A 12,486-nucleotide genomic window follows, 5' to 3' on the forward strand; every position below is an offset into this window, starting at 1 on the left:
TTGTACTATTAATCTAGGAATAGAGTTTGGGTCTGGTGAGCTAGGGTTAGTGTTTGGTTTACTGGGAGTTAAGGTTAAAACCGGTTTTGGCCGAAAAGACAAGGTTGAGCTACATTCCTACCTGGATCCACAAGGAATTTCTGAGTTGGGTTAAACGTGATGCTATCATGTTGAATTTAATGGGTGGGGGTTTGAAATGTACTAAGCTGACAATGTTGAGTTATGGTGAGTTTGGACAGCTTCAGTCCTGCAGCCAGTGATAACTTCATGGAGAGACAGTGGTACCTCTGGTAGTAAGGCTTCATTCAACCTACCAGAACATTTTTAAAGAAAAAGCAACATTTCAGACTAGAAATGAAACAGAAGTCAGTGGAAATAATGATTTTCTGGTGCGAAGTGTTTTGCCATGAAGAAGTGATCTGATTTGTGTTTTGCTCCAGCATAAATTTCTGGATTATCTACTGATAGCTGATACAGTTGTTTGATGTAAATAAGCCACCAATCATGCAATTAGCTTCCAGATGAAGTTGTCTCATATTCCTTGGCAAAGTACAGATGTTAAAAATATATATACTGAATGCTACTGCTGTATGATAATCTCAAAACGAAGCCCAGATGCACTTCCAACTTCTGATGATTAGAAACTACCTTTTAGTTTCCAGCCTAAAATTGATACAAATTTTTTCTGAAACTTTTATTTGTTCTTGTATAACATTGTACCTGAACTCACATAATTATCATTTGTTCATTGTGTTCACCTGTTGTGCTTATCCTTGAACAAGCCAACCCTTCCAGCATTCCAAGACAGGTCCTCTATATTCTGTACAGAATTCTAGAAACAGTTCTCTTTACCTATTCCTTAGTTGAACTAAACTCTCCTGACAACGGTAAACAGTATTTTAGATGAAGTTTCATAAGAGCTTTTTAGAAATGGTGTCCCCACTTGAGTCCTTTCGCATGCATGGAAAAAAAGCTCTATCAGAAAAGGTAAGATTTATGTATTACAAATATGCCTTCCCAACCTTTGGAAACTTTACCTGAGCAGTGCAAGTGACAGTGCTACCATGCTTCACTTTTTGTTAATACAACCACTTAAAAGATTATTTTCTGACTTGTTTGTTTAAAAGTTACCTGCAAAACTGGTAAAGCATGCTTATTTTCTGCGTTACTAGGAGCACTGAAGAATGCAGGGGTTGCCTATTACATGCATGAAACAGTAATTATGCACAAAGTCTGCAACAGCCTACAAGAAATAAATTCTTAAAATTTATTGAGAAATAACACTAGCATTGGATCTCACTACAGCCAATCACACTTACTTTGCTGTTTCTACTGCCAGCCTGTTTTTGTAGGCTTCTCATTTTGCAGTAAAAATTCTCACTGTGCTTATTTTATACATACTCTCAAACCAGAAATATATTTTCCCATTTCCACTAACTCACTAACTATCTGAAGTACAGTTCATGACAGAGCCATTGAAGGCAAAATGAATGTTTTCATTAGTCATACAAGAGTTGAATGGCATGCTAAGAGATGTCACAAACACAAAGGAGACCATAAAAGGTTTTATTGATCAGCTCCATGCAATTTTGCAGGATGTAGTTCTTTAATCTGAACTAGAGATCTGGACTGATCGTTTTATAACGATTTTATAACAGTTTTATAACGATTGGAAAACTGAAGCTCAAACCTCCACTTTTCTACATGTCCAATATATAATGAATTTAGCTGTAAAGTTCTTCTGCCGCATGAATCCAGCTTTATCCAGCCTATATATGAAACTAAAGGAGATGAACAATAGATGTGCTACTTGTGACAATTCAATAGGAATGCCTTGAATGGTTTACAAGAAGGACTTTTATCAAGTGATAAGTCAAGACAGCTTTATGAATGCTCTACTAATTTTACATGAGCTTTTCCATACTCCTTGGCTAAGATGTGATACAATTTTCCTTTTAAATTAATGGAAGATTTCTAACACAATAACCTAATCCCTGATTTACTGGAAAAGTTCAAGCAAAACCAGTGGAAAACTTGATTCATTATACTTTTATGAGCTTTACAAGAGCTACTTCCAGTTGCTCATACTCCTGAATCAGTTACGTTATCACAACTGCATCTCTCCTACTTGTGTAATGTCAAAAACAGTGGCATATACCCTGCTGGTACCACGAGATGATGAGCATCTCACCTGAAGCAAAATATTTGGTAGTACAATGAAAATCCATGATGTGAATAATTTATGTCCAAATGTAAACGGAAATATGAGTTTACAAAGAAAATAATGTTTATTGTATAAGCCCTGCTACTGAACAGTAGATTACAGTAAAGTTTAAATTTTAGTCATATGAATATTTTATTAATTGCTATGATTATTGTTATTTTAAAAAATATATATATTTATTTGTTTTGCTGGGCTGAGCTATCTAATAAGACCACCAGCTACAAATTCAAATAGCATTGCTTACCCACATTATTTGGGAACAAGACAACTTACTTATCCTAACTCCAGACCTACAACGAGAAAAACCTACCACTGTTTATTCCTGTGTAAAGTTTTATCACTTTGGAAGGCAGTATGTTGCAATGAGAAAAATTTAAGAAAATACGTAAGTAGAACTGTAAGAAGAAAAATCTCATAAAGCTAAGGCCATGGAGAGAAAACACAAACTCCTAAAAAAGCCCAAGGCTTTGTTGATTCCTACAGTTTTATTTGTTGATTACTTTGTTTTATTCCTAACATTTATTCAAAGTTTTGAGGACTGGATGTGACTTAGGATGACTGTGTTTACCACTCTGTCTTTTACAGGGACATCCCTAAATGCCTAAGAGATAACAGTACCATTGAAAGCATTAAATGGCCCCAAATGTACCTTCCTTTCACATCCTCTCAAAAAGCGTAGAGGCTGAACCTCACGGGAACTGCCACTTCTGAGTCAGAGCAAGAAAGGACAATAGAGCATAAACTAGATATGCATCTCTCTGCATAACACAATGTGAATGTTTTTGACCAGGTCTGCTCTAGATTTTCAAGCATCCATGTGAATATGAAGAGCTGGGAGTTCATCTTTCATACCTCTAAACCCCTGGTTGCCCAATTGAGCATCTGTAGCATTACCTAGCATTTAAATTTCTCAAGTAGCTATTAAATAATTTAACATTTATCTGTCTAGCTAGAGAAGGTTGTTTTTATCATGCCCATAAAATATTTATCTATATCATAACTATAAGCCTTGTAACTATAAATACTATATTCAACACCATTCTTTTGCTCATAAGCTAAGTATCTTTTTAGAAGGATGCACGTAACAGATGCAATACCTTAGGTGTGGAAAAAATAACAAAGAATTGATAAATAAAAACTTGAAACAAAACATAATGTCTCATTTCAATAATGTAGGACTTGTAACACAATTATAGTACAATCAGTCTTGATAAAATCACTGCATTGCCATGAGAAAACCAGCTGCTTTCACATGCTGATATCCAACTTGTACAAAAGCAAACTAAAAAAAAGCATCAAGTCACATACAGGCTGTGATCCAGTCAGGTACTAACCTTCATGTTAGAAATTACTGACACCTGAAAAAAAAAACCACAGGATGACAATCTTAATAAAATGAATCACATAGCTTTTAAATGACAAAATCATATTTATTTTATGATTATTTCTTAAATCAACTTTGTTAGAATCAGCTGAATTATGTGAGGAAACAATTTAGAATTCTATTTTGGCTCTAGCTAGGAATATTAAAATGACATAGTATCCTTATGTTTAGTTCTCATTACCTTTTTCACCATTGAAAATGAATAAAATTATATAAATACAAATTATATAAAGTATAGTTTAAGGCTCCTGTCATTTCACTGAGCTGTAAGTAACTTGGTCCACAAGCATGCACAACATATTAAAGACAGAGGTAGAATCTGCACTGGGCTGTGTTGTTCTCAGGACAGGCACTTTTCCCACTGCAAATAAAAATGTACGCTTGCAGTTTCTCAGAGAGGACAAAACACTCACTGCTCTGTTGCCCAGGACTCCTGCTTAGAGTTAGTCTCTTATTCCAGCTGCCACAGAACACACACTGAGACCCTCAAGTCTCAGCCCTTCAGGCAGAAGAGAAGAAACATTATTAGGTGTATCAACTCTAGTAAGACAGATGTATTAGCAGTTTTTTCCCCATCATAATCAAATAAGAGCATTTATGTTAGGAATACCTACTTGCAACATTGCTAACTCCCCTTATATTGACGGGAGAGTCAGATGTATGTACAGGTTATCATTCCCATGCGTGTTTGCTGCATTATCTGTGACAAAATATATTGCATTTGATTTGCTCTCTCTTCATCGAGTTTAAATCAGGTTAATTAAGTCAGCTGGCCTGGTTTTCTCCCCCAACACATTTATGCCAAAGTAGTCACATTGACTTCATGGGAACTGAGTGATACATTTCTACTAAGTTCAGTTGATGGACAATTTCAATTTTCTTCTGCTCTTCTTCCCTGGAAGACAGATGAGCACGTCGGAGCGAAACAGTAATGAAGAAGCCCTACAGGTTATTGCATTGCCTACAAATCACTGGCAGGCACCCAGGTGTAAAGTTTGCTAGAAAAATAAGCCTGTAAAAAGATTTCCTGTCTTTTCCTTCCTGGCTTGCTGCTCCTCTCGCACAGCTTCTCCTTGAAACTCAGTGGCATGTGTTTCCCTCTTCTGCTGGCTTCTTTCTGCTTCCTTTTCTTCATATTACACTCCTGTTTTTCCAACCCTGCCTCACGTGTCTGACACATCTGTCTCTCAGTCGAGCTCATCTCTGGGTGTTCCTGTTTATCCCTATACCTTTGCCCTTGTTAAGGCCATTCATCCATTTAAGCAGTTTCGTACAGGTAAATATAAAATTTATAGGGCAATCTCCAGAATTTTTAAGATTTTATAAAGGACTTCAAATACTAAAACAAAGAAAATTTCAAGCAACTAATTATCTTTATTTACATTTGAGAGCAATCTACCTAAGGAAAAATATGAAGATGCCAACATATGCAAGGCCCCATTCTAGTAACTCCCAAACTTCGCACTATAAACGATTGGCTATTTTATCTCTCCAAACATCATTTGCAACATGGTAAAGAAATCCTCAATTTTTCAAAACAAATTCAAGCTTACAGTTATCAATTTATTAAAATTTCATTTAATTTCTCACTCTTGTTCCTCAGATGCTGCTCAGTCACTTTCTGCTTTATTATTACATAATTTTCTCATCAGCATAACCATGCCCCAGAGTGGACATAATTGACTTCTAAAAAACTGCCTTCCTTTACTCTAACCTTCTCAGTAACTGCCCCTGTTCACGTCGACTGGCGGATTAGCATCAGATATTATTTACTCACCTTTTTTCTCTTTATATTCTATTCTCCAGTCCGTAGGACATATTATAAAACAAGATTATTTCTAATCAGTAACTCCCATGCCAGGAACCTGGTCTGCTTTTCTCTGCAATCTCTGCCAGATAATGTATTTCCAGGTAGAGAGTTTTAACAAACTGATCCCCTTTCATCTCTCTCCCTAAGAAAAAATGTTTCCTGTTCCAAAATGTCCATCAAGTGCTTTCCATAGACTTTCTCTAGAGCAAACTGGCGCTATTCTCTCTAATGTGGCAAAACATCTCAGAATTCTTTCAGATCTTTTTTGATTGTTGCAAGAGAGACACATTTCAGTGCTTACCTCAACAGAAAAGACCATTTTCTACAAATGGATTTATAATGAGACTCTTTTACTGCAGAGGTAGTGTGTAACTAAGATAAATCTGAAGACTTTTTTTTTTTTTTTTTTTTTCCAAAAACCACACTCTTAACCTCTGTGTTAAAAAATAATTGAGTATTTCAGGGAATTCAAGAAGGTTGGGGCCAAAAGATTCAAAAAGATTGCATGTCCTTCATCAGTTGAGTCTGAGCCTGCATTACAACCACAAACTATAAATCAAACTCCGGTTTTGTGTAAAGGGCAATTTGGCAATTTGTTGTTGTGGTGACAAGTAAAGAAAGTTGTATGCTATCACAGAAACAGAGGCACTAGCAAGGATAAAAATGAAAGGAAGGGATTTTCAGAACAATTAAGAAACTTTTAATTGTTTCAGCTGCCTTTGCACATACTCGAGACTGAAGAAGCTCGCTCAGAACAGCAGTGAGAATTCTCAAAGCTGAATGTGCAGTAGAGGAATCTTTGCAACCATAAAAAATGTCACAAAATCTGTGTTTCTGTGAATGGGCTGTATGGGCTGCTCTGGTTGCGGATGGAGAAGTAGTTACCAGACAACAGCAGGATGGTGAGAGCGAAAATACAAGCTGGGAGGGAACTTCTGGAAGCCTCCCAGGAACCGACAGCCATCTTTGGAGCACATTTTAAAGCCGGGATACCATGGAGGTGCCGGCCCTGCCCACAGCCTCCAGCAGCCCCTGGCACTCACTGTGGGTCACATAAACCACACCACAGCCACAGCCCGGAGGGCAGCGGCTGCTGTTGGCGGGCAATGGCTGCAGGGCAGCATGTGTGTGGGCACCTGCTGAAGGAGGGGACCCGGGAGGGATCCTCCGAAGCAGGGGAGGACCCTTTGCTCCACAGTGAGCTGCTGGGGCTGGGTAACCACCGCGTGGCGTACTGTGTGGGCATGTGCTGTGCGAACAGCTTTCTGCTATTAATAAGAAGTCTAATTGATTAAAGATGTTCTAATAAATGCTGGCTGTGATCTGTTCCTCTTCCTGACTCAGTGCCATGTCAGTGATATTTAGAAGATACAGTATAAAAAAGCCACAAAACTACAAAGGTGTCATCTGGACTTTGTAAGCGTGTATCTTAATCAAGTTGCCTAAGCCTTAAACTTAGGCAGTAACAGTGCTCTGAATTCCTCCAAAGGGCACCCATCAGCCCATTTCCTGGTTTCTCCTCAGCTCTGTATCGGATGGATTTCTGTAGGACCATTTTACCAGTGTGCACGTGTACTGTTTTGGGCCGTGGTAAGTTTCTTCATAGGAGCTCCTATAGTGCAGTGTTTTGGATTTGTGACTGTAACAGTGTTGTAAGTGCCCACCTTCCAGCAGCGCTCCCATAGAGTCAAGGCCTTCTTTGTTTCCCGCCGTGCCTCCTCCAGCGAGGAGGCTGCGGGTGCACAGGAAGCGGGGAGGGGACAGCGCCAGGACAGCTGGGCCAAACTGGCCCAGAGGATGTTCGGTGCCACACGATGCCGCGCTCAGCAATAAAAGCTGGCGGAAAGCACGGAGCAGCGGCACTCAGAGCGATGTTGTTTGCCTTCCAAGGAACTGCACCGCCGAGACGGAGCCCTGTTTTCTTGGAAGTGGCTGCACATCTGCCTGCCAACGGGAGGCAGCGACTTAATTTTGCTTCGCTCGCACGTGCGGCTTCTGCGTTACCTTATTAATCTGCCTTTATCTCAACCCACGGCTTTTCACACTCTCGCCCCACCCAGCTGGCAGGCAGCGAGCGAGCGGCTCTGCGGGGTGCCGCTGCCTGCCAGGGCTAAACCACAGCAGCGTGGCAAATCCGGGCTCCTCTCACGCCAGGCTGTGGGATCACACAGCTGCGGAGCGCGCACCCAGCCCGACCCACATCTGCCCTGGGGCAAAAACCAGCACTCGCTGCTTCTGGCCCCGGCCGCACGCCCTCCCCTCTAACCCCACGGCACCCGCGGGGGCTCCCCCTGCGCTGCAGGCTCAGCCACACGCCGGGCTCGCACCCGCGGCGCGCCGCCTCGCGCCGCCCGCCAACCGCCGCCCGCGGGCAGGGGCGGGCCCGCCACCATGGCGACGCTAACGGTCGCTTCCCCGGCGCGCGCCAACCCGCCCCCCCCCCCCCCCAACAACGCAGGCAGGGGGCGGGGCGCGCGGGGAGGGGAGAGGAGGGGGGAGGTGGGCGGGGCCGAGTGCGGGCGGGAATGGGGGGGGGCGAGGGGGGGGCGAGGGGAGCGCGCGGCGCCACGCCCCCCCCCCTCCACCCGCCCCCGCCCCCGCCCCCGCCCCGGTGTTGTTGTCTCCGTGCGGCCGCGGCCGGCGGCTCTCGCGAGATCGGCGTTGGCGCCGTGACCTCCATGTGAGAGCGGCGGCGCCTGGTAAACACTGCCCGGGCTGCGGGATGGCTCCCGCCGGCGCCCGTTAGAGCCGGAGGGCCGCGGCCCTTCCCGCCTGCCCCCGCCCCGCCGCGCCCCGCCCCGCCCCGCCCCGCCTCGCCTCCGGGGCCCCGCGGCGCGGCCCAGCGGGGGGCGGAGGGGGTCGCCGCGCCTCGCCTCGCCTCGCCGCGCCCCTCCGAGCGCCGGCCCGGCGGGCGGGGAGCCTCGCGGGCGCCCGGCGGGACTCAGCCCCGCCGCCCCGAACAAAGGGCGGGGGGAGCGCCCGGCCCCCGCCGCTGCCTCCTCAGCCTCCGCCGAGCGCGGGAGAGAGCGAGCGAGCGAGCCTCCGGCGCCGCCCGGCGCGCACCATGTGGATCCAGGTGCGCACCATCGACGGCACCGAGACGCAGACCATCGACGACCTGAGCCGCCTGACCAAGATCGAGTGCCTGCGGGAGAAGATCCAGGAGACCTTCCGCGTCAGCCCCGACCGGCAGCGCCTCTTCTACCGGGGCAAGCAGGTGAGGCGCAGCCGCCCCCCGCCGGCCGGGGGCTCTTTGTGCGGCCGGGGGCCGGGACCCCGCGCCCTCCCCCGGCTTTTGTTCGCCCCCGTCCCGCCGGGCCTGCAGGCGGGAGCCCGGCCTGACAGGACGCCCTGAGGCGCGCCGCGCGTTGGAGTGGCTCCCGTTATTTTTATTTTTCAACGTTTTGTTTATTTATTTATTTTTAAATTTATTTTGGTGCTGTTCCACCCTCCCCAAGGCCGGGCGGGTGCCGGCGAGCCCCCCTTTGTGTGTTTGTTTTCCCACCTGAGCCGCGGGAGGCTCCTCCCCCGCCCGCCGTCTCCGCCGCACCTCGCTGACAGGGCCGGGCCGCCCCGCCGCCACCGCGGGGCTCGCAGGGCCAGCGGCCGGCCCCAGCGCCGGGCAGGCGGGGACGGGGACGGGAGGACGCGGGCACGGCCCCGCGGCGGGCGGCTTCACCCCCCCCCCCCCCCCCCCAGCCCCCCCACTCCCCCGCCTGCCGCCCCCACCGGCGCCGTCCCGTCAGCGCCCGGCCGGCCCCTCCCCGCGGCGGATTAACGGTTCTCGGTGCCCGGCCGTTGCGCGCCCCTCCCCGCGGGGCGCGTCACGTGGCCGCGCGGCCGTGACGGGGGGTGCCCGGCGGCCGTTACTTTGCGCGGGCCGGAGCCGGCGCGGCCCCCGCGGACGGGGGGGTGGGGGTGGGGAGGATGGTTAAGGGAGGGCTGCCCGGAGCGGCTCCTGGCGACACGGGGTCGGTGCCCTGCGGCCGGTGTGTGGCTGTAGGGACAAAAAGTAACGAGTAACTGACAATTTCCCTTCGCCGTGAGCGCGTAGGTGCGGAGCCTGCCTTCTGGAGCGCGCCCGTCAGGAGCCAGTACTTTGTCTAACGCGGAGCGAGCGTGTGTGTGAGGACCTGTAACGGCCCCAAACCGCTACAGGCAGCCCCCCCCGCCCCGCCGGAGGGGCCGAACCGAGGCACATCGGTCTTGAAGTTGTGTAACTTGCTTACGTTTGTGCTGCACCAATGTATCTCTGCCTTCCGCACCAGGCCCTGCGCTGAAAAAGCTTACCTGAGAAGAGGGGAAGATGAGCCTCTAACGAATTGTGCTTCTCTGTGTAGTCCATGAGTGGTCAGACTAACCAGCTTGAACGCTTAACGTCGACAAATGCCTTTCTTAAAAGGGAGAATAGTGAAGTATGGCTGCACTTACCTACATAAGCAGCATTTCTCAGTTTAGTGCTTAGTTTATCAAGGCTGGGATGCAGTTGGGGTGGTATTTGCTAAAGAGTGAGGGCTTTCTTCAATAGCTTCACTAATTCCGCAACCATTTATGTCCATTTTCTTGCAGTTACCATAATTAATTCTGAAGTTTCCTTGGTGGTTATGGATTGCTTTTTCTGATCCTGTGGTGCTAGTAAGTAGAAAAAAAGGTCAGAAGAATGGTTTTCTAAGAAGCAACATTGAACATAGAGAGAGACATGAGGAGAGGAAAATGTAAAAAATTGCAACTCTTTCAGGATATGATAAAATCAGGAAACAAGGGGGTATTTCAATTAAATGTAAGGCTAACAGAAAGCAGTAAATTGGTATAAAGAACATGAAAAACCTAGGAAGATTCCTTCAACTCTTGGGGGGAAAAAAATGAAAAAAAACGTCATCCAGTCCACACTTTCTTATCTGTTTAGCACTCAGTGTGGTTAAATCTATGCAGTCTGCTAGTAGAGCTGTGATCCTGCTACTGAGTAGTGCTTACTCTAGTCTGTGACTTGCAGATACTTTGATCTTTCAAGTGCTGGGTGCAGGCAGACTGGCTAAATAACTGTGCTCTTCTAAAAATGGGAGGTATATGACGTAATAGGGATATGGAAACCTAAATAAGTCACAGTTTATGGGCTGAATATCTACAACTCCATGGCCTTAGCTTGCAGCAGTTACGAAATCAGCCTCAACTAACATTTTAAGCTAGAGCTGCTCTTTTGCATCTTATGGGCTATAAGCGTCCATGTCCAGTTAATGCAGTTTACCTTGTATGCTGGAACTTGTTGGGTTTGATCTTCAAGTGCAAATGCAGGGATGTAAGTGGGTAGTTCTTAATCTCCTGCTTTCGAGGGTTAGAATGCCCTAGGACTGCTGGTGAAAACCCAGTGTTGTGATTAATGTGATACTTAGTATTACACTTTTTCCCTTGCATGACTAGGAAAAGCAATATGTAGTTTAACAGATTGTTTTCAGTTTTTAACTCTTCCTGTCAGGAGGACCTACGATGCATATGTGGCATCAAAGAGTGAACCAGAGTAGTGTTATTCTATAGTGTTGTTTGCTTGGTCGTTTGGGGACATCCTGCACTCTGAGGATTCATTTTCCACAGAGCTAAAGAGCTGTCAGCCAGAAAAGTCATTCTGTAACTTAAGGTAGAATTTCCTTAGGAAAGGGGACAATAGTGTATGCATAATTCTTTGCTGTGGTGCAATAACCTAATAAACTCACAAGTTACAATGTGTTGTGTGGATCCTCTCTGTCAGAACACGAAGACAAGGCAGTTTGACAATTGGCAGCATGATTTCTGTCTGTCCTAATTAGAAAGCCTATGTAGCACTTTTAATGAGGATAGTAAGTTTGCAGTGTTCATTAAGAAAAGCGAAAGAGATATCAGAGTAGATGAATTCTTGGCATCTTGACCTAACAGGGCAGACTTTCAACAGGACCAAGTAATAATCATTATTAGGATTCCTAGACTTCAGTAATAATGCTGGAAAAATTGAGTGGTAAAAATATTTTGAGGTTTAAGTTTGGAAACTTGCCAGAAAATTTAAGGTTATGCAGAGGACCGCAAGAGTACAACTACAAACTCAGGTTTTGTCTGTAACTGAGCATGAACAACACTGCTGTATTTTAGCAATATGTATTCTTTTTGGGATATAAAAAATAACTTTGCCTTTTCATTATCCTCTCTCACCCTGTTGGGCTTTAGATTTGGTGAAAACGTAAAAGTGGCTACTGTTGTTACAGAAACCATTGCCTCAGGTGGCTCTGCCATGGTGTTTACCAGAGTAAAGGTAATGAGGCAAAGTAATGAGGCAGTGTGGTGGGTTAACTTCGACTGATTGCTGGGTGCAAACCAAGCTGCTCTCCCACTGCCCCTCCTCAGCAAGGTGGAGAGGAAGAAAATGTAATGAACAAAACACGTGTGGGTTGAGATAAGTAAGGAGAGGGAGATTGTTCATGAATTAACATCACTTGGCTTATGGAAGATAAATTTATTGCCAGTTGATGATGAAGTAGTGCAGGGAGAACTGGAGGGAGGAGGGGGGGGCAATTAGCACCTTCCCCCTTTCTTTCCAGGGTCATCTTCAGTCTTGTTTCTTCTGCTTCCTACCTCTACATAGGCCAGTACAGCCCGCCAGTGAAATGAGGTGGGCTGTGGTCAGTCCATAATGCTTAGTCTCTGCTACGCTTCCCCACCTCCAATGTGGGGTCCATCCCATGGAATACAGTCTTACACAACTGCTACAATTAGGGTCCTTCCCACAGGCTGCAGATCTTCCAGAACTGTTCCAGCATGGGTTCTTCCTATATGGTGCAGTCCTTTAGGAACAGACTACCCCAGTGTGTTTACCCCCTGCCATGGGCTGCAGATCCTGCTAGGCCTCCTGCTCCACTGTGGGCTCTTTTCCACATGCTGCAGCTTCTGCCAGGAGCCTGTTCCCTGTATAGGCTCTCCACAGGCTGCAACATCCTTCAGGCCACGTCTGCTGCTGTGATGTGAGGTTTTCCAGGGGCTGCAGAGTGGAGATCTACTGCAGCGCAGCCCTCTGTGGGTTATGGGTTAGGGGGGGAGGAGGAAGTC

At 46.3% G+C, this 12,486-nt stretch overlaps 1 protein-coding gene across 3 annotated transcripts in view; it reads left to right on the forward strand.

The window, feature by feature from the left end:
• The first annotated feature begins 8,061 nt into the window (after window positions 1-8,061).
• The window catches only part of UHRF2 (ubiquitin like with PHD and ring finger domains 2), an 85,166-nt gene continuing 80,741 nt past the window's right edge, over window positions 8,062-12,486 (forward strand). For 2 of the 3 annotated variants that reach the window (XM_082782517.1, XM_082782518.1), the window contains exon 1: window positions 8,063-8,635. In XM_082782517.1, the coding sequence (XP_082638643.1) occupies window positions 8,483-8,635 (153 nt within the window). In that variant the 5' untranslated portion in view covers window positions 8,063-8,482. Of the gene's footprint in view, window positions 8,636-12,486 lie in introns of all 3 variants that reach the window. The other variant, XM_082782519.1, reaches the window with a different exon arrangement.

Source organism: Aythya marila (genome assembly GCF_965140915.1).
Source record: "Aythya marila genome assembly, chromosome: Z".
Classification (NCBI taxonomy): Eukaryota; Metazoa; Chordata; class Aves; order Anseriformes; family Anatidae; genus Aythya; species Aythya marila.